The sequence below is a fragment of the Nanorana parkeri genome, unplaced genomic scaffold, assembly GCF_000935625.1.
Source record: "Nanorana parkeri isolate BGI_ZX_2015 unplaced genomic scaffold, ASM93562v1 scaffold1286, whole genome shotgun sequence".
NCBI classification, from domain to species: domain Eukaryota; kingdom Metazoa; phylum Chordata; class Amphibia; order Anura; family Dicroglossidae; genus Nanorana; species Nanorana parkeri.
Window position 1 is genome coordinate 276,642 of NW_017307554.1, and position 26,954 is coordinate 303,595.

At 43.5% G+C, this 26,954-nt stretch overlaps 1 protein-coding gene across 1 annotated transcript in view; it reads left to right on the forward strand.

Moving 5' to 3' along the window:
• TAOK3 (TAO kinase 3) overlaps positions 1-26,954 on the forward strand; it is a 219,577-nt gene that overhangs the window by 139,495 nt on the left and 53,128 nt on the right. The window contains exon 14 of the mRNA XM_018569098.1: positions 15,410-15,646. Coding sequence (XP_018424600.1) covers positions 15,410-15,646 — 237 coding nt within the window. The remainder of the gene's footprint in view (positions 1-15,409; positions 15,647-26,954) is intronic.

Consider the following 26,954-nt stretch of genomic DNA (forward strand, 5'->3'; position numbering starts at 1 on the left):
GGTGCCTGCATACTGTAGTTCCAGGGCAGGGGTTTCTAGGCAGAGCCAACAACCCAGGACCAGTGAAGCCACTAATCTTGATTCTTAAATAACTAATTGGCTATCTGTAAGAGGGCATTGCTCACATTGACCCCCAATGTAATGCACATTTTTCAGACTTGCCCCAAATGTAATGGGCATTCATTTCACTGAGCCCTAATGTAAGGGAAGTTCTTCCTTCTGACCCCAAATGTAACTAGGCACATCTCCCACTGACCACCAATGTAAGTGTGGCCCTCCTCCCGCTGATAACCTGTGTAGGGGGGCCTTCTTCCACTGCCCACAAGTGAAAGGGACCCTTCTGCACTGACCACCAACATAAGCGAGAACCTCTCCCGCTGATCACATTGATATACTGGAAGTTGTAGATCTAACTTTTACCAGGGGTTCCCCAAGCCATGAAAATGATTGCAAGGGTTTCCATCAGGGATAAAAGGTTGAGAGAGACTGTTTACACTCTTATCTTTCGCCCCTTGCAACCTTTATTAATTGTTCATATTTGGCAGTGTTCAACCCATTTGTGTTTGTTTTCATAAAAGTGTATGACAAGCTTTCAATTTAGTACAGCAGGCAATCTGACACACTTTGTTATGATACTCTTTAGAAGTCGCTGTAGTGATACTGAACTTCAGTTTTTCAACTGTGTAAATTTGTCATGATATTGAGTTTAGGAAAGTCTGGAAAAAGCGTTTGTCTGTTTTCTGTTCATTTATTTTCTTACAGCTTAGATAAAATCCTAACTACCATCTGCAGACTGTAATAGAAGTGGACTGTTTGTGGCCATTACACATCTCACAGACAAATAGTGGTTCTGGGGAGGTTTCTGCTAGCCCTATGCTTTGTTTCTTCACTCTCTGCCTTAGGGTCCCCCTCACCATCCACCAGGGCATCCTCCGCTACCATGTCCAGAGAGGAGTTTGTCATTGTAATGGGGGGAATTTATGGGGTAATGCCTGCACTCTTAAAGTTCCTTTATCACAGGGAGCCCCCTATGACCTTCCTCTGTCTGCTTGTGCATTCCTTGAGGGGGAAGCTTGTGCATTCCTTGAGGGGATGCTTCCAGTTAATTTGACTCGGCCCAGGAAGAGGAACTCTCTCCTGACACCCTTCCAAGTTTATGGGCACTCTCCCTCAGTCCTTGTGGATGGTGCATAATTGACTCCTGCATCTACCTTGCCGAAGATCACCAGTCTGGGTACCTTAAAAATGCTTAAACCTGCTAACACCTTTCCTGTACACACATTTTTACAGCCATTGTTGTACAGTGATCAGGATCACCCTGTAAAACGAGTTACTTCTCCTAACCAGTAGCTCAGTAATACCTTGTTTTCAAGGACCACATGGCCAAGAGGTTAGAAGCCCTCTTTGGGGCCTTATTTTTTTTTTGTAGGCCCTGCTATGTAACCTGCTGTGGCCACTGCAAAGGCTATGACTAGGGACCTTGGGTCCATATTAACAGACCCTACTGGTCTAATACGTTTAGAGTTCTTTACTGTGGCCTTCTGTTACTGTGCGGATGGGTCCAGAGCATCATAACCAAGGTTTTCAGATTGGAGTATCACCCCTTGCTTCCCTCTGGCTTTTTGCTGTCAAACTTACCAAGATCACCCCAAAGATGGTTTACTAATTTTCCAGGTGGTCCACTGGAGGCAGAACAGTTTCAGGGGTTTGACTCCAACCTGTTCACTGTCTCCAAAGCAAAAGCAGGGCGTTGGGGGGAATGTACCTTCCTATTCTCTATCTTAAGTTTCTTTCTGCGCACAAAGAAATTTAGGGGGAAATCTGCATCGTCATCACCTACCTTCAACTGGTTTCTGGTGTCGGTGAACATCAAGGATGCATATTTGCACGTCCCCATTTTGCCTGCATCCACACGACCTGCATTTTGCTGTGGACACACATCACTACCAATTTGTCTTGTCCACTGACCCTTGGGTCTTTACCAAGCTACTGACCCCTGCGCTGGATCTGATTTTGGTGTCCGGGGATCCCCATAGTGTGGTACTTGAACAACCTTCTCCTCAGAGAACAGTTGGCGCCATGTCATCCAATATTTATCGCTTCCGATGGGTCCTGAATCAACATACGTTTTCCCTGAAACCCCACCATTACTTGGAGTACCTGGGCCTGGTCTTGGACATGGCCCTGTTCAGGATCTTCGTTCCCTTGGAAAGAATCATATCTGCTCTCACAGTCGGATCCTACAATCCAGGAGTCACCTAATTGCTTTTGCATGTAGGTGCTGGACTTGATGGTGGCCTATTTTAGAACTGCCCTTTGAACCTTTCAGACATTGCTCTGACCCTTTTTACTTGCAAGGTTGCCTTTCTTGTTGCTATTCATTCTGCCAGATGTGTTTCTAAGTTGTCGGCTTGAGGTGTAAAGAGCTCAGGGATAAGGTAGTACCTAAGGCCTCCTTTCTTCCAAAGGTGGTACTACCATTCTTTTTTCATCAAACATTCTAACAAAGTTTCTCTACACTTTCAGGATGTGGTTCAGGCTGTTCGAGTTTACCTCTCTATTACAACTTCTATCCGTAAGTCTGGGAGTCCACATATGGGGCAACCAGCTGCTTGTTCCACTATTACCAGATGCTTTCCATCATCAGGCTTTGGTTTCCCAAATTTGCAAGGCTGCCACCTGGTCCTCTTTTCATACTTTTGCCAGTTTTTACCAAGTGAACATTCAGGCCTCTGCAGATGGTAGTCTTGGCCGCAGTGTTATTTAGATGGCCCTCTGAATTGTGAGCACGCCTGTTGTTGTTGTTTCCTGTTGGGGATTATTTGTAGTTGTTTTAAGTGGGCTATTAGCTGTTTGATGTATTGCCCGCCCCTCTGTTGGACTTTTGGGTGCCCCATCCAATCAAGAGTTAAAGCGGACCTTTACACTGCAGTATGGAATATCTAAAAAGAACCCATTCCCATAAGCATTTATAAACAAATTAAACATATTTAAAACGCTTTATCCTCTTTTATGAATACTTTTTTTATGTTTAAATTTTGGCGCCACAATGCAGCAAGATTAGAGGGAAAAGCAGCTCCTTTCATGCTTTCTTCTTGCGTGAGCAAGGTAAATCATTCATCGTTTACCACGGCCACACCCCCTTCTGACTGTACCTCTATTCCCGCACATGCCCATATGATAAAACAAAACTACCGATCCACAGTGCATGCTGTAAAGAGTAATCTTGTGAGATCTCGCTGCCATTTTCTTTTCTTTTTTTTCATGAACGAGATCTAATTTCAATGACAAAGCAATCCCAGTGTGCAGTGCGTTAGCAAACAAGTAATTTGCACTTTCAAAGCAGGAAGTGAATGCTCTGCAACTGTAATTATTTCAAAATCACAGCATTTTACACCTGGCATGTCCTATGTTATTATTATTAATCATTATACATAGAGAAATGCATTATGGGGTGGGAGTTTTGAGTGTAAAGGTCCGCTTTAACTTCCTTTGTCATGTGACATACAATAAATAAAACAGGATTTTATGTGTGCAGTTATGTATGTGTATATATGTATTAAAAAGAAAACCTGAAATTTGTTCAAAATGCAGCTAATACAACTACCCAACTGCTCCCTCACTGTCTAGTAGCAGGCAGGGATGTTACCTGATTTGCAGCAGAGACGATGTTGCTCTTTATCGCAATCAATGCATTCCAAAATGCAGATGTATGAATAGGTCCTCTGTTTTGTTTGTTCCCACTACTTACCCAAGGGTTTTTTTTGTTTGTTTTAATACCATTAATGCTATACTTTTCAGGGACCAAAACATGCTATGTTGTGTCTCCGTATCTATACTACGGTTGGTCTTTGAAGCAGTAGATATAATTGCAGCATAAACATTTCCCCATTCTGTTACTGGCTGTATGTTTCCTGAACACTTATTAGATATATAAACGTGTAGCTTAGGCTACTTGATTGATGAGCTCAGTCTAATGAAAAACTAGGACATTATGTGAAATGAGGATCTGTTGAAAGTAGTACATATTGCCAATAATATTTTCAGCTTTTTGCTTTCCAGGCCTGACAGCCAGAAAAACATGCATCTTTGCCTACCACAGTATAATGATAGGCAGCACATCTTACAAAGAACAGGGACGTTCCAGTTGAATCATGGTAGCAGCAGCATGATATTTTCCTGGTTTTTATGTTTTTAGCTGTCACACAGGGATTAGCAATACGTGTGTGTGTGTGTGTGTGTGTTTTTACAAATGTGCATGGCTGCTAAAGGCTACCTCCTCTTTTGCTAAGAAAACCAATACATGCAGTGTAAGGATTCTAGTAGGCTGCTTTACAGAGTCCTACCTGCCTATGTACTGCAGCTCACACATGGGTTACTCTCAATTCCTATTTGCTTATGGGATGATCTTCCTACTATAGTCAAGTATGTTTCAGTGCAATTATAAGGGAGCAGCTGCTGGGAACAGTAAAAAGCCAGTCACATGAGCACACAATGATAATTCGGGAGGTGTTATGCACAGCCTTGCCTAACCTTACTTCTTAAGCTGGCCATACACCTTACAATTATCTGCAGATTTTCTGTGGTCAGATGGAAAAGATTCCTCCATCTACACTTAACTGTGTGGATGGAGTCATCTCCACCTGGGCCAATCTGTTGCACTTTTTCCATCTCACCACAGAAAATCTGCAGATAATTATAAGGTGTATGGGCACCTTTAGGTTGAACATAATATGGCTGTTAGTGTTTTGAGACATGGATGTCAGCCCAACTGGGGTGGTCAGATCATGTCTGCATATCTGACTGCCTTCTATTGTCTGTGACCACTCATTCTTAGGCCTGGTTCACCCCTGGGCGTTTTGTAGCGCGTTCGAACGCTCTGCAAAACGCTCAAACACTGAAATCCCATTATTTTCAATGGGTATGGTTCACACCTGTGCGTATTACAGGCTTTGTGAACGCTCTACAAAACGCCCTACGCCCAAAGAAGTACAGGAGCTTCTTTGGGGCGTTTTTGTTGCGCGTTTCCATTGGTATACAGCCAAGAAGCCCTCGGAAACGCGCGTTTGTCGCGTATTTTGTTTACCGCGAATCGCTGTAAAAACGCCCGACAAACGCGCATATTCAATACGCCTAGGTGTGAACCCAGCCTTACAGTTATGGGCATTACTAAGCTATATAATGTCGCGAAAGTCCTTTAGTGGGCAGTTTTGGAGGTTGCCTCATTTTTTATGCAGTCCTGTTGGTGAGGAAAACCTTCTTTCAGGTTGCCTTAAAGTCCATGGGAACTCCTAAGTTTAAAGGAGAACTATGACATGAGTGATTTCCACTCACCTCATAGTTCTAAGCCGACCTGTGACAATGAGACTGTCACAGGTCGGCTCAGTAGATCGGGAGGTGAGAGAACACATACCGGGTTCCCTCACCTCTTGATCCTGTCACGGCTCTCTGCCGTGACAGGGGGAGGGGCTGGATTCCCCCCTCCCTGCTCCGATCTGCCAGCGCTGACTGGCGTAACGGACGGGGGAGGGGGCGGGTACAGCTGGCTCTGCCTCTAGATAGGCAGAGCCAGCTGTCACTCACGCAGCTGGGCGGATCCCGTCATCTAAGTCGGGATCCGCTCCAGGTGCGGCGTCTCAGTATACCGCGAGCTGTAGCTCGGCTCAGTAGATCGTAGATACATAGATACATGTGACTATGACACGTGACCATGCAATTCATCTGAGAGTAGGAAAATGCCTTTCCCTGGGTTCTTGTGAGATTACAAATTAGATTTTCTAACAATGCTCTGCTAAAGTAACCTTCTTAGGATGCAACACTTGGGCACACTTACATAATTTGTTCCAAAAGTGGACCAGGAAGTAGATGAACTGTGTTTGTAAGTAAATGAAAAACATGTTTGTTTAATGAATGTAAGATGATTTGATACCCCAGTGAAAGGAGGTAAAGGTCCACTTTATGATTGATGGCATCTCAATGGCATTGCAGTAATAAAATGGCATGCACAGCATGTCATGTCGAATGGTGGGTGTGCCAAAAACTAGTTGGGGGGGCGGGGGGGGGGAGTGGTACTCAAGGGGCATTGTTAAATGTATCCGAGTCTAAGGCCTTGTTCATACCGAAAGTGTGTGCGAACACAGCCTGAATCTTAAGTTGCCTCTGTCCATCAAGCCCTGCTTCCCGCTTCCTGTATTGCCAGGTGACATCTTTGCACGTATGAGCTCCTTTGTGTACCGAAAGAGTGGTTACTAGTATGTATGTTGTTAATTTTAGTTTTTATAGACCTTTGACTTTCTCTTTGGGTTTTATGAACCAAGTTGAATACATCATCTAGTGTTTTACTGCATGTGCCTGGCCATCAACTACTACTTGAATGCCTAAGGATACTCCCAACTTAATTGCAGCTGCAAGCCAAACACAGTGCAGCACTTAACCTCAAAAGAAGCAGTAAATGGCAATTTTTCTTTATTATGTTAAAGGTACCTATAAATGTTCAATGATTATTAACTGCATCTGGCGATCAGGCACCTGTGGTTATGTCTAGACATCCCTGGCTGATTATGATTCAGTGGGGAAGGTATTAGGGCTCATTCACACCATGTTCGGACCAGAATGTTTTTTGTCCGCACCTGAAATGCATCCCAATGTATTCGGATGGTATTTCTGGGCTCTGTTCACACCAGTGCAGTCATTTCCGGTGCAGGGGAAAAAATGATGCATGCACTATTATGTTTTTTTTCTGGTCTGGAACGCACCAAACACATGTACACACATGCAAATGCACTGGACTGCACCTGAAAGCCCATTTTAAGCGTAAAAAAACTGCACTGGAATGCGTTAAAAAAATGTGTCAAAAAGGCACTGCATTGCCTTTGCAGATCTGATCCAGATTTGGACCAGACATGATGTGAACAAGCCCTTAGATAGACCGGGTTTAATATTTTCCAGCTGATCTCCAACATTTCCCCCCAGTTAATATAGGTGCTAGACAAGTCTATAAAATCTTTCTTGTTTATGTAACAATCATACCTGTGTAACAATTAATATGCTTCCATAGCAGGGTATTACATGTGTATGCTTCGCCTCAATCTGCCCATTTAACACCTGAATACAAGAAAATTACAGAAATGCCCACTTCTAAAATGCCATGATGATTTTGAAACAAATCTCTAATGTAAGTAAAAATAAATAATAACTCAACTCTGTATAGTGGAGATACCTCGAGGAACATACTCTCAGATTTTCAGCAAAGCACTGAATGAAACCCATAGTCTGGGATGCTTTTTGACATGCAGAGCCAGCTTCCTATTTTCCAGCACTGCCTGTCCTCTTCTGCCTACTAAGCTTAAAACTAGTTGTTGCAGCAGTAGTGAGGAGGAGACGGGATGAACTGTCAGCTACAGAAGCTGATTTCGCTAAAGGTTTCTTTTTGTACCATATCTACAGGTTCATTTTATAGGGTCAGTCCATTAAAAAACTGATGACAAATCAAATGTTTACATGGCCACTTAAGTCAGTCCCACTCTCCCCTAAATTTATATTGAAGGAAGTATACAGAAATTAGCAGGAATTGTAATACCCAAATGGTTTCGGCAGTCCAAAACTCCCAAGGTTGCTTGGGGCTGGAATAGACTGCTCTGGTGTGAACAGAGGCCAGAAATTGCATAGGGATACATTAGGATACATTTTGGATCCGGAAACAATCTGGTCTGTTCTGCAGATGATCTGGATGTGGTGTGAATAGGCCCTAAAGTCTGGAGACTGGCTAGGCCAATCCATGACCTTAATATGCTTCTTCTTGAGCCACTGCTTTGTTACCTTGGCAGTATGTTTTGCAGAGCATTGCTAGGAAATCTCACCTGTAATCTCATGAGATTTCAGGGAAAGGCATTTCCCTCCCCTGAGATGATGTGCAAGGTCACATGTCCTAGTCACATGTGCCAGAGTTCCAGGAAGTAAAGGGAGATGGATTGATCTGCCCTTGGTAAAAATGACCACTGCCAGAAGACTAGGGAAGAAAAGAGAAATAAGGTATGCGACTAATACAAAGCCTGCAATTATCTAGAAGTATAAACTATAGAACCCTATATTTTTATAGTTACAGCTGAGCTGCAGACACACCACAACATAGACAGAAAAAATACATATACTGTAGATAAAATGTTTACCATACCCAAAGATTTGTAATTGATTTTTTTTAGCCTGTCTTGTGATACAGGAACCACTGTCAGACAGCATAATGAAGTTAAAGTCAAGGAGCTAAAATCCATCTTGGTTTTTCTCTAATGTAGGGAAGCGTTAAAACTTATCAAGATTTTCATTTTTTTGCTGCTGTATCCCATTGAGGAGCTTTACCTTCACTTCCCATTCTGTAGACTCAACAAAAAGAGAGAGGTAGTCTCTCCAAATTGGGATAAATTCTTTCTTAGACATTTGTCACTGCAATAAGTGTCCCCATTGGAAAATCTCCTCTATATTCTTGTTCTGTTGACGGTGGTGTCAGAATTTTGGATTATTGCCTCACAGTGGTGACTAGGATAAATAGAGAAAGTGAATCTTCCCAACAGGTACACTGAAAGGAATAAAAGTTTGTCAGTGTTAGCCATTACCAACTGTATCCAAAATTACTATTTATTTACTTTGTGATCAACTTGGTGAACATAGGGGGTCTCAAGTGTGGACCTCAACATGTCCAGAGGACGTGTTGGGCCACAACATAGTTTCATTTTCATACATTTTTGTTGCATTAATGTACAGTAAAAATGTATCACATGGTAACTTGTGCACAGCTGTACTGTCAGTGACATGCAATTTGTTTTAAATGGCACTTAAACTTACTGTTACAGTAGCAGGCATTGTACCTACACGGCAGAACAGTACAATGTACATGCTGTGCATTGCGGTGTGCTGCATTAATAAAAGCCATATCTGATTTTTAATGTGTTAGGGTGCACTAAAGTTCCCTGGAATTCTGAATCACATTGCACTTGCTTATGCATTAAATGCAAATGTCACCCAAAGCATCCAACATATTTAGTGTGACCCTAGGATAAAATATTTTTATTTAATTATTATTTTAATGTATTACTATCCTTTTTTTTAACACGTATTGCTCTCCCGGGTTGGTTTTCGATACTGGATCTGGTCAGTGGAGTCCTGACCCCCCTATGCACTCTGCAGCATCAGATCATTTGTAATAGTGATTTACTGCTACAGTGCTGCAATGTCATTTCTCTTCCACTGCAAACATCTTGCAAAGGCATTGCACTGCACTGCTGTTTGAATTGCCAGCTGTCAATTTCAGCTCCTAGGTTTATTGCTGGACCGTAGCTGTCACTGACAGCCAGCAGTTCCCGTGCTAAAGCCTGGCAGGGTACTTTAAGGGCATCAAGGCTTTAAGCAATACAACCTGCGCACATAGCATTCCCTAAGGTTATGCTCTCTTCCCTCCTGAAAGCATCCTCAAACTGTTTGCACTGGGCTAAGCCATAGAGCTCTAGTTGGTTCAGAGAGCTGATCCTGCCTCTCCCAGCTGTGCATTGGACTGAAAGTCTGATATCCTGGCTGATTGAGGTATTAAATGTTTTTTTTTGTGTCTAACTGGAGTTCCACTTTTAATAGTCACTAGGTTCTTATTTTAGTGAGCATTATCTTTTTACTCTGGTTGTTGTGTTCTACAGGGTAAGCTCTCCTCTGGGATTCTCAGTTTGCTAGTTGATACCTGATGGTTATTTCTCAAGGCTGACAGCACTTTACTGTGACTGCTTCTTTGGAGAGGAAGATGTCTGCACAGGAGAGGGGAAGGTATTTTCCAACTTGAAAGGTTGAAGTTTTGTAGTATGAGCTCTCTTGGGCATCATCTGTAACCCTTTAATCTATTGGACCTGTGACATGTGGACTGCTGATTCTGTTTAGTTACACTACTCCACTGCTCTGCTTCTGATGTCATGGGGAAAAATTTTCATGATGACTGAAGTGCTGTGAAGGAAAAATTGGAGCAAAGTGGCAGTTTGCAAATTGATATAATCTCTAACATCACGGGCACCTGTATATATTCTGGTGATTTTTTTGTATCTGTTCCGGGCAATGCAGCGCAAGGCTGGCCATACACTGCTCCACTTTTCTCGTTCAACCCGCGAGCTGAGCGAAAAAAATAGAGCTGCTTCCTCCATCAACACTATGAGTGTGTCGATCGAGGAATCCCCACTGTTGGCATTGTATTCTGACAGCGGTCACCGGCCACTGTCAGAATACCCAAATGGAGCCGGCAGCTCATTCGCTGCCCGCTCTGTTCATGCGAAGATTTTCCGACTGGCTCCTTCGATCAGCCGATTGAGGAATGCTGGCCGAAAGGGTGCCGAAAGTGGCACCCACTGTGCAAATCCGCACAGTGTATGGCCACCCTTAAGGTGCCCATACACCTTACGATTATCGTACGATAATCGTATGCGATCGACTTTTCGTACGACAATCGTAACGTGTGAATAGAGTGCCCGACTGATAGTACTGTACAATCGTACGACTTTTGACGGTCAAGCATGTTTGAAAACTTTGGTTGATCGTACGATGTTCGCATGGTTGGTGGCGTTTCCGTCCGTCAAAAGTCGTACGATTAACACTGCGCATGCGCAAACGAAAATAATTGCGGTCAATTACCGCAAGTCATCCAGGTGTTTTTTTCTAACTACCGCTGATTGAACCTTGCGATAATCGGGGCAGGATGGGGCAGGAGAAAAGTTTCGTCCGATAATCGTAAGGTGTATGGGCACCTTTAGTATGATTTTTACATTCAGTTGTCTTGATTAGCTGGCTGCCCAGCTGACAGTATTGAGATAACTGATTGGTTACTGTCCAAGGTGACACCTGGACTCTTCCTCCTCCAAGACTAGCACTAATCAGAGCAGCAAGTAGAGACATCATTGGGATAAAAGGGGGCCGATTGTGGAGTATGCATGCTAGGACTGTCAGGATGATCTTCATGAAAGAGACTGAGGATTCAGTTTCACATAGCCCTGTTTAAATGGCAAGTTTTATAAATTTATAACCAGAAGTTTTAGCGGTTTCCCTGTGAATCCCTAAAAACTGACCAATGTGTTAGCCTGTTTTGAGTGGGTTGGGTGACAACTGCATGTATGTGGCAGCAAAAGACAGTTCATCACCAACTGCTGTTAGATAAGTTTAAAAATCAGGCCTGGTTACCTCTTTGAGGTAAGATTGGATCAGTCTGGGATCTACTCCTTTCAACCCCCCCCCCATTTATATAAACAGGTATGCGAAGTCGAACTCTATGTATACTAGAGCTAGCCCACAAATGCATATTTTATTTGTCAGATTGCTATTTACAGAGATCCTGCCAGAAACAAAGGCTGTATATAAATTTGTTCTATGGGTTGACAACATTGATGCTGCAGCATTAATATGATGAAGCAGTAGTGTCCATGCTGTATGTAAAGTCTACTGCTGGACTAGACTACAAGACAACATGTCAATTGGTAGCTACATTATCACTCTGCCCATCTCTCCGCTAGTTCTCAGGAGAAGTGTAGTTTCCTGCACCTCAGGGCTCCACAGGAAGTGCCTCTAAAAACTGCTGATGCAGATATGGTGTTATTAGCCCTTGTATTAAGTTAACATACTACATGTAAAAACCATTAGAAGCATTCACATCTACATTCATTTTGGAACTTTTTTCACTCACCTCATAGTTCTAGCCGACCTGTGACAATGAGACTGTCACAGGTCGGCTCAGTAGATCGGGAGGTGAGCGAACACATACCGGCATTCGCTCACCTCTCGATCTTGTCACGGCTCTCTGCCGTGACAGGGGAGGGTCTGGATTCCCCCCTCCCTGCTCCGATCCGCCAGCGCTGACTGGCGGAACGGACGGGGGAGGGGGCGGGTACAGCTGGCTCTGCCTTTAGATAGGCAGAGCCAGCTGTCACTCAGTTGGGCGAATCCCCCCACAATTGTCGGAATCCGCTTCAGCTGCGGCGTCTCAGTATACCGCGAGCAGCAGCTCGCTCGCGGTATACTGTGGCGTCTCAGTATACTGCGAGCTACAGCTCACAGTATACTGAGCCTAGGGTGACGGGAGGACGCTAGTTTGTGTCCTCCCGTTACCCTAAGGAGAACTATGGGGAAAAGACTTAACCCCATAGTTCTCCTTTTAAAGCACTGGCCCCTTTAATTACTATAGTGTTTTGTCTAATATGTAATTATGAAAGCAAAAAGATCTTTTGAAAAAGATGTACATTAGAAAAGTTGAGGCATGTATGTTTATGGGCAATAGAGGGGCATCTCTACATGGGCTGCAGACTTGAGTCGAATACAGTGTGTTTCAGGAATTTCTGAGATGCTGCAATGTTGGAGTTGCTTTTTTTGCCTTCCATTTGCTCAAGGAATTGCATTGAGATGCTTCTGAGTTGCAGCAAGCTCCTTCAATTATTCATGTTAAATACTACGGGAAAGAAAATCAGCTTAGACGCAAAGAAAAGTCCATGCACATGAGAACTTAATCTAAATCCCCCATTTGTACTATACTTTTATTTTCTATACTTTGCCAATCACACTGTCCCACTCAAACTAAAAGATGTCATTTGTGCTTTTACCAGTTCACAAACTGAAAAGAACTGTAATCTGAAGACATATTAATCCCAGTGCCATTACTCCTGCTGGCTGCAAACTTTGGTGATCTCCTGGACCCAGGAGGACAGATCTCAAAGCAACCTGCCTCACATGTGGGCAGTTCAGAGTTCTCTGCCAGACTCCTTCTCTGTCTGTTTTACATAAACTGCCTATCAAACTGAATGGGTAAGGGCAGACGTAAGGAAGTCAGCACTGCTTTTTTGAAAAATAAAAGGGACTACACCACCGGAGCCTCATTCTTCTTAAATGAATGGGAAAGTAAATAAAGAATCATTTACTATGAAACAAGGCCCCTGCTTTCTTTACTGCGGTCTGTGTTTTTTCAGTCAGAACAGGAGCCTCATTCTGATTTTCATAGTAAATCATTTTCTATTTACTTTCACATTCATTCAAGAAAAATAATTTACTTTGTAAGACCGAATGAGCCTCCTATTCCTTATGCTGCACTCTGTGTTATTTTAGTCACAAGAGCCTAGGTCTGACATCCCTGCCTCTCCCTGTATCAGCAGTGATGGTGTTGAGCTCTGCTGTGAGTGCACCTGTGTGGACTTTTTTCAGTCTCACTGCACTTTAGCTGACGTGCTACCCTCTCCCTGCATACAGCATGATGGCGCTTGTGTTGGGCAAGCTCCTGGTGCCTGAGACAAGTGCCATCAGTCAAGACTGTGCGTCTCCTCGGTTTATGTGTGGTCAGACAGCGGGGAGGGGGTTGCACAGCCATACCACACTATCTCAGGAACAGGGCTACCTAGGAAGACTGGACACAGTGCATCATGCACTTTGCTACTTGGGGGGCAGAAGCAGGATAAAAAAAAACTTTAGTGAGAATTCTTCTTTAGGGCTGGAAAAGAAAACAAATGCACATCTAATGACTGGTAAGCTGCAATATATTACATTTTTATTTCCCCCAATTTTCTTGTGTTTAGGTATTATTTAACACAGTGGCATTAGCAGACTCCAGTACACATTTTCCCTTCTTTAATACAGGATACTTCTTTTAAACTGAGTGGAAGAGAAGGGGTAATTTTGAAGGCTTAATCATATGCCCGGTAAATGCTAGAAGAATGCTCAGCAAATGCCCCAGTGTTAACGTGTACTGCAGCCTTAGTTTGGACTGTGGTAATGTGGAGAAAAACAGTATGTCTAGACAATTTTTTTTTGGTCTGATTTTTGTTTTGGATGGAAGAGGAAGAGATTTTCCCTTACTTCCTGTCTGGTAAAACTGGTGTCCCTGTGACAGTAAGGGAAGAAAAGCTCTCTAAAAAAGCCCCTGATGGTGGTAAAAATTGGCAGGGGTTCCAATTCTTTTTCATTATATTAAAAAAAGAAAAATATACCGTTTTGACCAAACATCCTCTTTAATTAGGAAGCAGGTAATGGAGTTCAGATTTGATAAAACTTGGTAAAAGCTTCACAGCATAGCAACGTTGCTTTGCTTTTACTAGTTGTAAATGTGGATCAAGTGGCAGATAGATTTTTAAAGTGAACCTGTGCTTTGGTCATGAAGAGCGATGCAACAGATTCACTCAACTGCCTCCTTCCTTTTAGATGTACATAACTTTTCTTTGCTTTCATGAAGATGAATGGTGTGATATCCACATATAGGGATCATTGTTGTCTTTCAGATATCCATTATCCTCACAGAGCAGTGCACAGCAAATACATTTTTAAACAATCTAATATATACAAAGTGTCAGAGCAATTTGAAGCAAACTTGTCAAAGAAGAGATATGGAGGCTTCCAATGCTGACCTCCTGCTGAAAATGCTAGTTACCTGATATGCTCACCAACCATCTTAATTAGTCGCTGACTAATAAGAATGCAGATCCGAAAATGTAGTAAATCTGCTATCAGAAGCAGGGGTCAGCAATGGCAACCCCTAATTTTCTACCTCCCCAACAATCGATAATGCCATCAGAGACTTAGTAGAATTGTAGTAGTATATTGTTCAAAATTTTGTTTGACTTTAACATTCAACTTTGGAATTTCTTGAATGAAAACCACATTCACTGTTAGAATTTCCTTTAGCCGAGAACATTTTTTAATTCTGCTCCTTTTTATTTTTTTTATTTTTATTTTTTTCATCACTACGGTCTTAATCGGCAATTTCACCCCCTTAACTGTAAGAGAATCGTATGAACATTCTGCTGGTTAAAGCCAGCTCATGCTGCAGTTTTATGTATTCTACAGAGAGTACAGCAAAAGACACCCCATTTAAGTAAATCAAGCAGTCAGCCTTGTTTTCACCAAGTTTTTGGATTTGGCATAAGCAAATCTTGTAACAGTCTGAGAAGTGATGTCCATCTTATAAAGCCATTACAGCTAAACGATTGATTCCTCTGCATGAAGACAGTGCTCCAAACGTACCTTTGTCAAATGGAAAGATTGTGTGCAGTGAATGCTTCCATGTTTTGTCTTCATTTGTCAGGTTTTCATCCTTTATTTTGTCTAAGAAAAATGTATTTCTTTAAACGCAAAGAGGTTTTAATATGAAATTATTATTCTTAGAAATCTGTATGCTACTGAAATACTGCTTATTCACAAACAATTAAATTTCTTACATTTTTATTTAAGGGTCTGAAGCAATTAATGTTTGTCCATAGCAACCAGTTGGACCTTTTTTTTCTTGCATAAAAAATTTAAAAAGTAAAATGTGGCTTCTATGAGCTGCACACTTCTTAATTCACATAGTTTGAGGGGAAAAAAATGGTTTATGTGTTTTGGATTGGTGTAGTCTAAATGTGAAACTTGGCTGTGTCCACAGGTTACAAGGCAGATCCATGAGCATGAGCAGGAGAACGAGTTGCGGGAACAGATGTCAGGATATAAGCGGATGCGGCGCCAGCACCAGAAGCAGCTGATCGCCCTGGAGAATAAGCTGAAGGCTGAGATGGACGAGCACCGCCTTAAGCTGCAGAAGGAGGTGGAGACTCATTCCAACAACGCGTCCATCGAGCTGGAAAAGCTTTCCAAGAGGCAAATCGTAGGCATGGATAAAGAGGTAAAGACCGAGCCATTCTGGGAAACTTGATGGTGTTGAATTCTGCTATTAAACATCCCAGTCCCCCGTAAAACCCATCATCTTCAGGAAGGTCAAATTCACATGGGCTAGTGTAATTCTAAAAAAAATGCCGTATCTATGCCAGGTGATCTATGGATCTGTATTAAGTAAAGTGAACTAATTTTCTTTGTGGGTTACTGCAGTTTACATTTAGTGCTTTGCACTATGTTTCTCTTTGTGTTCCCACATGTAGACAAGTGTGCCCAATTTTAGTTTATACTGAAAATCCGCTTGATGTTGAGTAGCCAGGTGTCGCCTTAAGATTTGTGGGTGCCACATAAAAGATTATTACGTTACCCTTATTTGAGGACTTTTATCCACTCTTAAACTTCTTGATAAAAGATCTGCACAATGGACCTCTTTAATGTATAGAGATGGAGGCCCACTTTAGTGTTTGCATTCTTTCTGCATGTGATTAGATGGGCAACTCAGATTAAGTAACGTTTTTTCTGCCTCAGTTCAAACAGTATAGAAATGCATACAGTATGTACTTTTTTTTTGTTTTAAATCTACTTGATATAAGTTGGAATTCCTGTTTAACATAGTCTTTTTCTTCTGGAAATCATACTATTGGGGACACACTTGCTAGAATGGGTTTGATCATCAGCATCATATTTGTCGTATCTGAGGATAATTTTTGGAGTTGCCTTGCAAGTTAGTTTACAATTGTAGTTTGTAGTACTGTATTCTCAAATATTGTTGCATTATGATTAGGGATGTACCGATACTAGTATCGGTGCCGATACCAAGTATTTGGGCAAGTAGTCGTATTGGCCCAAATGCTCTTGATACCTTTCCTGATACTGGAACTTCCTGTCAGAGGGAGATTTCCTCTGACCGGCAGTGCCGCGAGGAAACATGAAGCCGGGAAGCTGGCTCGATGCTGATTGGCCGGGAAGCCGGCTTCCCAGCCAATCGGTGTAGAGCCAGGCAAACAAATATGGTGACACGACCTCCACCCTGCAGACAAATCATTCCCCTCACATAGATCCTTAGCAGCATTCATTACCGTAGCAGTCCCTCGGCCAGCTGGGAAGACACCGCTCTCCGGGATCTGCCGACTTCTGTGTGCACAGCGCCCACGTGATCGGCCCTCAGCCTGCTACTGCGCATGCACAGCTTGTTTTAATGAATGAGAACGCTGCGCAGTAGCAGGCTGAGGGCCGATCACGAGGGCGCTGTACACACAGGAAACGTGGGCAGATCCCGGAGAGCTTGGAGAGTGGTGTCTGCCCAGCTGGCCCAGGGACTACTAAGGTAGTAAATGTTGCTAACGATCTATGTGAGGGGAATGAGGTGCCTGCAGGGTGGGGGTCGTGTCACCATATTGCCAGATCAGCATCCAGCGGGACAAACAGAATTGAGTGGGCTTCCCGGGCAATCAAGAAGACAGGCGGTCGGTAATGACGCGGGAAGCCGGCTCTATGGTATCGGAAGTACCGGTATCGGTACTCGGTATTAGCGAGTACCGAAATATAAATATCGGTACTCGATACCGAAAAAACGGTATTGGTGCATCCCTAATTATGATGATTATTATGCAGGATTTATATAGCACCAACAGTTTGCGCAGTTCTTGCCAAAATAAAAGGAAACAATACAATTTAATACAGTGAGGTTAGGAGGGCTTGCTCGTGAGAGCATACATTCTACAGGGAGGGGAAAGTGATGGGCATTAATTGTGAGGGGTGAACTGATGGAGAAACTAAAAGTACAGTGTTGAGGTGGAGGAGTGATAGGCTTCCCTAAAGGGATTTCAAGGAGCACCTAAAGTTGGACAGATTAGCAGATAGGCAGACAGATTGGTGAAGGGAGTTCCAGAGAATTGGAGAGGTTCTGAAACTGCTGTCCACTGTCAGAATACACGAATGGTGCTTTTAGCTAATTGGCTGCAAGCACCCTTCATTTAAAGATTTCTGACCGAGGGATACTGGCCGGAAGGGTGCCAACAGCGGCACCCACTGTGTAAATTTTGGCCAGTTCATGAAGAATCAGGTGTAATTCTGATAGTGTATGGCCAGCTTTACAGAAGTTGAAGCGAGAGATAGCAAGCCAGTGACTTAGAAGCTTTGTGGTGTCATGTTAAGAAGGGGCAGATTTTTTAAGTGTTATAGAGGTGAAGGTGGCAAGATTTGGAGAATGGATGGGGGATCAAAACGACAGGTCAGAACCCAAGATTACACCCAGCATCCTGTCCTAAGGGGAGGGGATTGAGAAATTGGGGGAGGGGGGAAATATTATGAGCTCCATTTTGGACAGATTAAGTTTGAGGAAGTGGTGTGACATCCATGCTGATATGCGAGTAAGTAAATTAGTGATTTCTGAGGCAAGGGGGGAGCTTGGTAGTAGAGAGATAGATTTGGGTGTCGTGAGCATATTATTGGTATTGGGGGCTGTGGGAGTTTATCATCTGACCAGTGGCGGACCTAATATCCAAAGGGCTCTGGTGCAAGATTTTATCTTGCGTGGGAGCGGATCACACTGGCCCCCGCGGTCTCTAATGTTACAGTAGCGTACTGGACTTACCTGAGACCCTGCAGAGCACACCATAGATCCTGCATAGCCCACCTGAGACTCTCTATGGTGGGCTCTGCAGGGTCCCAGGTGGGCTGGTCTGGTCGTCGGGATGCCACCCCGGTACAGTTGATACCCATGTAAGAGGCCCCCCAGACCCCTCACATGGGTACCGGCCATACCCCCCTGATGGCGGTGTTCTATCAAAGGTTGTGACTACGTTAGAATGTGTGACCGTTGACGTGGTCACACGTTTTAACGTAATCCCGCCCAGTTTTTCGGCGGTGGAATGTGTGACCACCAATAGGTGTAGCATTCCAACGCTTTCTCCGCTGTGCCAGGGCAGATCGGCATCGCATGTGCAGGAGAATCGATCTGCCCTGTAACAGCTGATCGGTCCTGAAATGTCACTTCTCTCCAACTGCGATCTCAAATTACACCGCACTCACAAAGTCGGATATAAGTGACATTTCAGGACCGATCAGCTGTTTCAGGGCAGATCGGTTCCCCTGCACATGCGACTTGCGATGCCGATCTGCCCTGGAACAGCGGAGAAAGCGTTGGAATGCTTCATCTATTCCACCCCCGAAAAACTGGGCGAGATTACGTTAAAATGTGTGACCACGTCACTGGTCACACATTCTAACGTAGTCTCAAACTTTAAATGATCACAGACAGGCCTCTGTTCTATTAATCGGAGAAAAAGATTATAATAGGGAACATTACAGTGTAATATTCCCCATTTATAATCCACTTGTCTAATTGCATGAAATAGCAGTACACAACTACTACCCCCCCATCCCCAACCCCGATGTGACCACTACCCCCCCCCTGCACTGCCCCATATTGCAGGACCGGACCCCACTGAGGCTGTGGGGGTGCCCAGGACCGGGCCCTACTGGGGCCCCCCCACAGCCTCAGGCCCCGGTGCCCCTGCATCGGCTCTAGTTCCGCCACTGCATCTGACCCAAGGAGGAGGTGTAGTTGGAGAATAGGAGGGACCTGAAGATTAAGCCTTGAAGGGATCCTTACAGGAAATGGAGAGGAGGATGTTGGTGATGCTGAGATAGGTAGGTGATAACTATGAAAAGGCAGAGTCTTAGAGGCCAAGGGCGTCGTTTTATTTTTAACCAGAAGTAGGTGATCAATAGTCAAAGGCAGTAGAAAGGCCTTCGAATATGCATTTGAAGTAGTGGCATTTAGTAAGTAGTTTGTGAGTTTTTGGAGGCCAGTTTTTGTGGAATGTTGCAAGTGAAAGCCAAAATGGGGTTGAAAATGTTAACAGTGAGGTAGTGGCTCAAATGGCTGTAGACTAGGCGTTTAAGAAGTTTGAAGGTAAATGGAAGCCCAAACCAGTGAGGGCTAGGGAGGACTTTTTATGTGTGGGGGTGACCACTGCATGTTTTCGAGGGGTGGGAAAGATAAAAGTACAGAAGAAAAGATTTGAGCTAGGAGTTAGAGCAAGTAGGTTAAAGCAAGAGGGTGATTGGAGTAGTAAGTGAGTGCGTGTGTTATGACTCTTTCAAGGGTTTGTCTTTAGCATTGCACAGTCAATGCTTTCAGATATCTGCAGGCTTATTTAGAAGTGCAATGGAAAGCATGGTGCAGTGCAGTACTTTATAGCAACCTATCAAATTTTCATAAACATTTTTGTTCTCCGCTATTAAAATGTTCTGATGTTCACATTGAATTGCTTTACAATGGTGCTGTTTACACCTGTATCAAATCCTAACCTCAACATTGTTTCTTAATCATACATCACAGGCTTGGTATTTCTTACACTACTGGGTATCTTGCTACTTTCAGGTGTTTGGACACTGGCAAAGCAAAGTTGTAAGTACAGCCCTGCTCAACCCTTCCCATTCTAATCTTGCCTCAGTTTTGTGCTAGTGTCCTTAGGTGATATATATGTTTCAATTTACTGAGAGAGGCTTACACTGTATTTTCCAGTTTTGTGTTAAGATTTCTTCTTGTAAGTCTCCAACTGCAGTATAGTCACTGTTGCTTTCCTATTTTTTTCTGTATAATTGCTTTGGGTACTGGATCTTGCATCGAGTGCTCTCTTGGCCTTTGTGCAGTTAGCTGTAGGGTGCTATAGGTCCAGGGCTATGGTCCATCCCAGACCCCTTATAAAGGATGGGGCTTGTTCCTGACATCCTCTGTCTGGGAGACCTTCTGCCTGCATGGGTAAGTCGGGGCTTTTTGCCCTTTTTTGGTGGGACTACCACCATTCACGACCATGTCTGAGGTAATAGGGAAACGATCTGCACTTTTAGAAACCTTAGATTGCAGCGGCTGTAAACATGCACTTTACTGTCGCCTGGGGTCCTCCCCTAACATTCCTTCTTCTGCTTGCTGGCTTCCCCTTGGGGGGTGATGAGGGTAGTTCCTTGTTCGTAGGAATCCAGTAAGGAATTGGATCAGGTATTGCACCTGCCTCAAATTAGAGCAGCATGCGCCAACCTTGCCTATGGTTACCAGTCTGAGGTAAACAAAAAACTTCATCCTTCTAAAGATTTTCCTGTGCATTCACTTTTTTACAGCCTGTTCTGTATGGTTACTGGCCTCACTCCAAAAAGCTATTCGTTCCTCTGAAACATTTTGCTCAGCAATATTTTATTGAAGAAAGAATTTTAAAGACGTGAGCTGTTCCTGTCAGGGATCCAGCCATTTCCTGTCGTAAATCTTGGCCTCCTAAACACATCAAGCCCGGGAACAGGCCCTCTTCCCAATGAATATACACCCCAACTTGTAACATTGGGGGATGTCTGTCGGTCTTTGCAGACATCTGGTCCCAGGTTAATTCTGCTGCCTGAATCCAAAACATTGTCGCCAGGGGCTCCAGTTTCATTTCGCTCTGTACCTTCTCAATTTTTCGGCTAAAGATTCTCATCAGGTCTCTTCAGGTGCTAAACTTTCAAATGTAATCTGACAGGTTAGTGGTTGCCTCCCTTCATTTTGAAGATTTTCTGTCTCCGTAGACATCAAGGATGCCTACCTGCACATTATCTTTCTGGGACATTAATGCTACAACTGTTTTGTCATGAGGCTGTTGAAGCTCAACGTTTTGGCAAAACACAGGTAGCGTTGATGTCCCAGAAAGATCTCAATCTGCAGGTATGCACCTGCAGATTGTTATCTTTCTGGGACATTAATACTACCTGTGTTTTCCCATAGGGCTTATCCAGGTCAACATTTTAGCAGCGTGGGGCTCACGCTGCTAATTCTTGATTCAGAGGTCTTGGTCGCTGGAGGCAGCTTGGCTGCTAGTCAGTATCCTAGAGCACAGGGCGATTAAGTTGTACTTTCAGCAGTGGATCTCACATTTACAGGGTCGTCTGACCAGGATTCAGTTGGACAACGCCATGGTGGTGGTGGTCATCAATCATCAAGGAGGTACCAGTAGTTGCTCAGCTCCAAGGTAAGTGGACCTAATTCTGGCCTTGGCAGAACTTTATATTCAAGGTATGGAAAATACGCAGGTTGACTTCCTCTGTCATCAAAATTTGAATTCTGGAAAATGGTATGGTGGAGAGTGCCTGACTTGGACCTCCTGGCCTCTAGATTCAACAGCAAACTCCTGGTCTCCAGATCCAGGGATCCTTGGGTCTTTGCAATGGATGCTCTGTTAGTTCCATCCAATCAGTTCAACCTGATCTATCCCTTTCCCTGCTAAAGCTCCTCCCTTGCCTACTCTGCAGAATTGAGATGGAGGGAATTCCAGGGATTCTCGTCACACCAAACTGGTCCAGTGGACGTGGTACTCGAACCTTGTTATGTTCCTGGCAGACTCTCCATGGACCCTTCCAGATCATCTGGCTCCTCTGTCTCAAGGGCTAAAAGGCTTGGCTGTTGAGGCCCAGATCCTGAGGGACAGGGGCCTTTCAGACTCTGTCACCTCTACACTCTTCAAAGCTTAGTGTGAGGCTGTGCTATTGTTTTGATTAGAGCTGCAGCTAACGATTATTTTCAAAATCGATTAGTTAGCCGATTATTGAGTTCGATTAATCGGTTAATCGGATAAAACATAAAATAAAATACATTTTTAAAAATGCCTCCAGTGATGGAACTACTAGTTTGTATTGAGATTGTAGTCCATCACAGGAGTAAGCTTGGAGTGGTGGAAGTAAATAAGAAAAAAAAAGTGTGGTGTGCAATATAGTGAAATGAAAAGTGTAAAATTATATAGCAATGAATGGCACCGGCTATAGAGGACTACAAATCCCAGCAATAGTACATTATACAGCACAATACAGAATACCACCAGCTACAGAGGAGTACAACAAATCCCAGCAATAATATATTATACAGCGAAATGCAGAATACCACCAGCTATATAGGAATACAACAAATGCCAGCAATACATTATAGCTGGCGGTATTCTGCATTGCGCTGTATAATGTACTATTGCTGGGTTTTGTAGTCCTCTATAGCTAGTGGTATTCGGCATTGCACCACTGTATAATGTACTATTGCTGGGATTTGTTGTACTCCTCTGTAACTGGTGGTATTCCGCATTGCGCTGTATCATTTTATTATTGCTGGGTTTTGTAGTCCTCTATACAGTGCAATGTAGAATACCACCAGCTATAGAGGGATACAACAAATCTCAGCAATAGTACATTATACATACTGTGTATAGTGTACTATTGCTGAGATTTGTAGGCCTCTGTATAATATACAGCACAATGTACCATCAGCTATAGAGGAATACAAATCCCAGCAATACATTATAGAGTACCATGTGTGGGAAAGTGCAGGCTTACCTGAGCAGTCTTCCATCAACTTGCTTCTGAGATCGGGACTGTCTGTTGGCGGCTGTCATCCCCTCACGCCTGCTCCTCCTTACTTCTTCTCCCCGCGTCCCTGTGCCGATAGTGGATGTGGGAGGGCGGTGAGCCTGAGGTGGGTAGGAGGTGTGGAGCGTGGATGCGGGTGGGTCTGGCAGCAGCGAGCGTGAGGTGGGGAGGAGGTGCGGTATGCAGCGTGTGTGGAGCCGTGAACAGGGCCAACTACCCAGAAGCCCATTAATCGATGATTGAAAAAGTTGACAACTTTTTCAATCATCGATTATAATCGATTATGATGATTAGTTGTTGCAGCCCTAGTTTGGATGTAGTGAAGGCTGTGTATGTATACTTCTGCTACAGCTACCTTTTGTCAGCTTACTCCCTTCATGTCATTCTGGAAGGTACCTGTGTGGATCAGCTTGTTACTTGTTCCAGTATCATTAGGTGGATTCGCCAGCTCGTCAGTCAGGCTTATGAAATTAGTGGCAAAATGCCCCTCCTTCTGGTCAAGGAGTACTCGACTAGACCAGTAAGTGTTTCCTTTTCATTTCAGCATCAGGCTGAGGTATCTCAGATCTGTAAGGCTGCCACCTGGTCCTCGGTTTACATTTTTTCTAAGTTTTACCAGGTGGACATTCAGGCCTTATCATATACTGACTTTAGTCATAAGGTTTTTAAGATGGCCTTGTTACCTGTGAGACCTATCTTGTTTTCCTTTTTGGTTGCTTTTTGTGAGCTGTTGGACTGCATTTGGGCAATCCAGTAGTCCAAGAATTACCAAGCCTGCGTTACTAGTACAAACATTTTGGGCTGACAGACATGTAAGGGTTTAGATGCTCAGTGCCTGTGACCACCAATCTCAAGTATAATATGTTTACAGTAAGTTGTATTATTACACAAACCTAATGTTATGTGCCAGTTATGAAATCTACCATGTCCCTATAGTTTTTTGGGCCTACCACAGTGCATTTAGTCTGACAATGCTTTGCACATATCCCACCCACTGGACATCAAACAGGAGCATGTGTATTAATGGCTTGTATGAATCTGTGCTTGCCAGACAGTACTTTCCTTATAGGTAAAACATTCTGAGTCACCTTCCTCAAGTCATGCCACTTTCACGTTTTAGTTTTACAAGAGTAGATTGAGCTAATGTGACCAGACAAGCACAGCATCTCAGCATATGTCACTCCAGCTCTTGTTACATCATAAGCCAATAGAAGTGCTTTTCAGTGATAAGCAGTCAGGAAGACTGCTCATCAGTCTGATAACTGTGCTCTTCAAAGCTGCTATTATGTAAAGTAAACTGACCTTATATGCTGCAACTGTATAGCACTTAAAGGACTGCATAGTTTGCATGTGCTTATGCACAATAATATCTTAATCTTAGGTAACTGGCATATACAGCCCAATTCAGCTCCAGTTCTATGGCCATATGCAGTGACTGAGCTAAAATCTGTCTGTAAAAATCTTATGAGCATTTAGTCTTTGGTTATACACAGAATTTTCTGGACTTTAAAAAAAAAAAAAATGTGCAGTGGGACAAAACTTTCTTTTAAGATGGATCTGAACTAAAAATATTAAGCTTTGCTATGTTATAGGAAACATGTAGAAATGTTTATTCTACTGAAGCAGTACACTGGGAGATTCACTTTTAGTGATTGGTAGTTGAGCAACACAGCATTTCATATTTACGAAAGGGTGGTGAAGTCTCACGCCCGTCTGAACGAGGCTTAAGGCCAAAACTAAAGCTTGCCATACACCTTACAATTATCTGCAGATTTTCTGTGGTCAGATGGAAAAGGTGCCACAGATTCCTCCATCTACACTAAACTGTGCGGATGGAGGAATCTCCACCTGGGCCAATCTGTTGCACTTTTTCCATCTGACCACAGAAAATCTGCAGATAATTGTAAGGTGTATGGGCACCTTTTAGAATGTCTTTTTCCATCATCCATTGAGGAACCAAATAGTTTACAAATAGGCAGATCCTACTGCTACCTACAAGAGGTTGTAAGCCAGCCCCCGTATAACCCCTCCTATACCCAGCATGCCTAAGGTTTTTTTGTTTTTTTTCTAGTGTCCTAGGAGGTTGAAAACCTTTTGTTTAGCTCTGCTGCAATAAATCACATTTTTGCTGGTCTCCAAACTTTGTGGTATTTTTTCCTTCATGGCTTTAATCAAGGTTCATTCTACACTGCTGCTTTAGCTGGTCTCTACATAGCAGCTAACCGTATCAGCAGCTCCACACCACTAGCTTTGGAAGGCCATACGCAGAGCCCAGTGGACTCGACATGTGGGGTTAGCCTGGAATATGGCCTTCAGGCACTTGGCTCTGTATTGTGGTGCTTTCCAGACCTTAGTTTACTGTGTTGGTTAGCCACATGTCCAGAGCCATGTTACAGCCCCAGGTGTGACCCGGTCCTCTTAAGCTGGCCATACACCTATAGATTTTATGCAGATTTTCTATGGTCAGATGGAAAAAGTGCAACAGATTCCTCCATCTACACTAAACTGTGTGGATGGAGGAATCTCCTGCTGGGCCAAGCTTCAATATCTTGCTAGTCGGCCCCGCTAGCTGTCAAAAATACCTGAACAATCTGATTGGATGCAGGCATATTTCAGGTGTTTTGACAGCCAGCGGGGCAGACTAGCAAGATACTGAAACTTGGCCTAGTGGGACATTTCTCCATCCACACAGTTTAGTGTAGATGGAGGAATCTGTTGCACTTTTTCCATCTGATCATAGAAAATATGCAGAAAATCTATAGGTGTATGGCCAGCTTAAGACCCTCTTAGTAATGCTGTTCATCAGCACCAGCTGCCCGTGTTTGTGAGTACCTGAGGCCTTGCCTCATATTGGGCCTAACTGTATTACCACTATGTGGACAAAACATGTCTTTACTAAGGCACACGGAGGACAGTCTCGCTGCCACAAGTGACCTCAGCCCATATTCCTCTAGTAGTTCTGGGGGCATTCGTTCTGATATCCCCATGAGGAACCAACACCTGGAATCTGGGACCTCTGTTGTCATAGGTTTACCCTCCCCAGAGTCTAGCTCAACTCTGTCGCGTACAGCTGAGTTTGCAGGAACATTTGTGTCAACTTTGGACTTCTATCTGCTTGTGCACATGTTTCAGGCCTTGGTTCTTTAAAGCTCCTGCAGCTGCAAACACCTTACCAATACATCTGCTGTTTGAGAAGGAGTTTATAAACCAGTGGTCCCTCTCCACTGTAGATGCACAAAAAATCCACCTTAACAAGCAGACCACCAAACGGGTGCACAGCACAGTATGCTGCTCTTTAGGGATGTCTCTCTCTCTCCCCCCCCCCCCCCCCCCAAAAAAAAAAAGTTTAACTCCCTCCTAAAATCTCAGTTCGTTTGGTTCTCTGTCCTATGTTGCCAGTAACTGTAATCTAACAAACTGTGTCAGTGTAATAACTCTACCTTTATGATGGATCTAAGCTACAAATCACACTGTGATATGTGCAGTAATCTGGGATCACTCAGAGATTGTAGGTGGCATGTCTTAGTCCCTGCTCAAGAATCCAATCACGAAATAGTGACTTGTATTACTTCATACAGATATAATGCAACAGTCTCTAAGAGGTTATTTTTATAGAGAACATCAAGCAGTCTTTGACCTGTATTGGTTCATAACAGATGTAGTACAATAGTCACACGGGTCGCATTCATATATATTATATATACATATAATAAATATGGCGATACTTGCGGTTAGTAGAATCTTCACTGGAAGCGTGGCTTCTTAGGGTACGTTGGATTTTGCTGGAATAATGCAGAGTGCACATGGGGAAACAACAGCAATACTGGATAATGCAGAGTGCACACAGGGAGATTGCAGCAACCTTGGATAATGCAGGGTGCACATAGGGAAATGGCTGCAGAGTTTGGCACACGCTGGTCTGCCAACTGAATGTC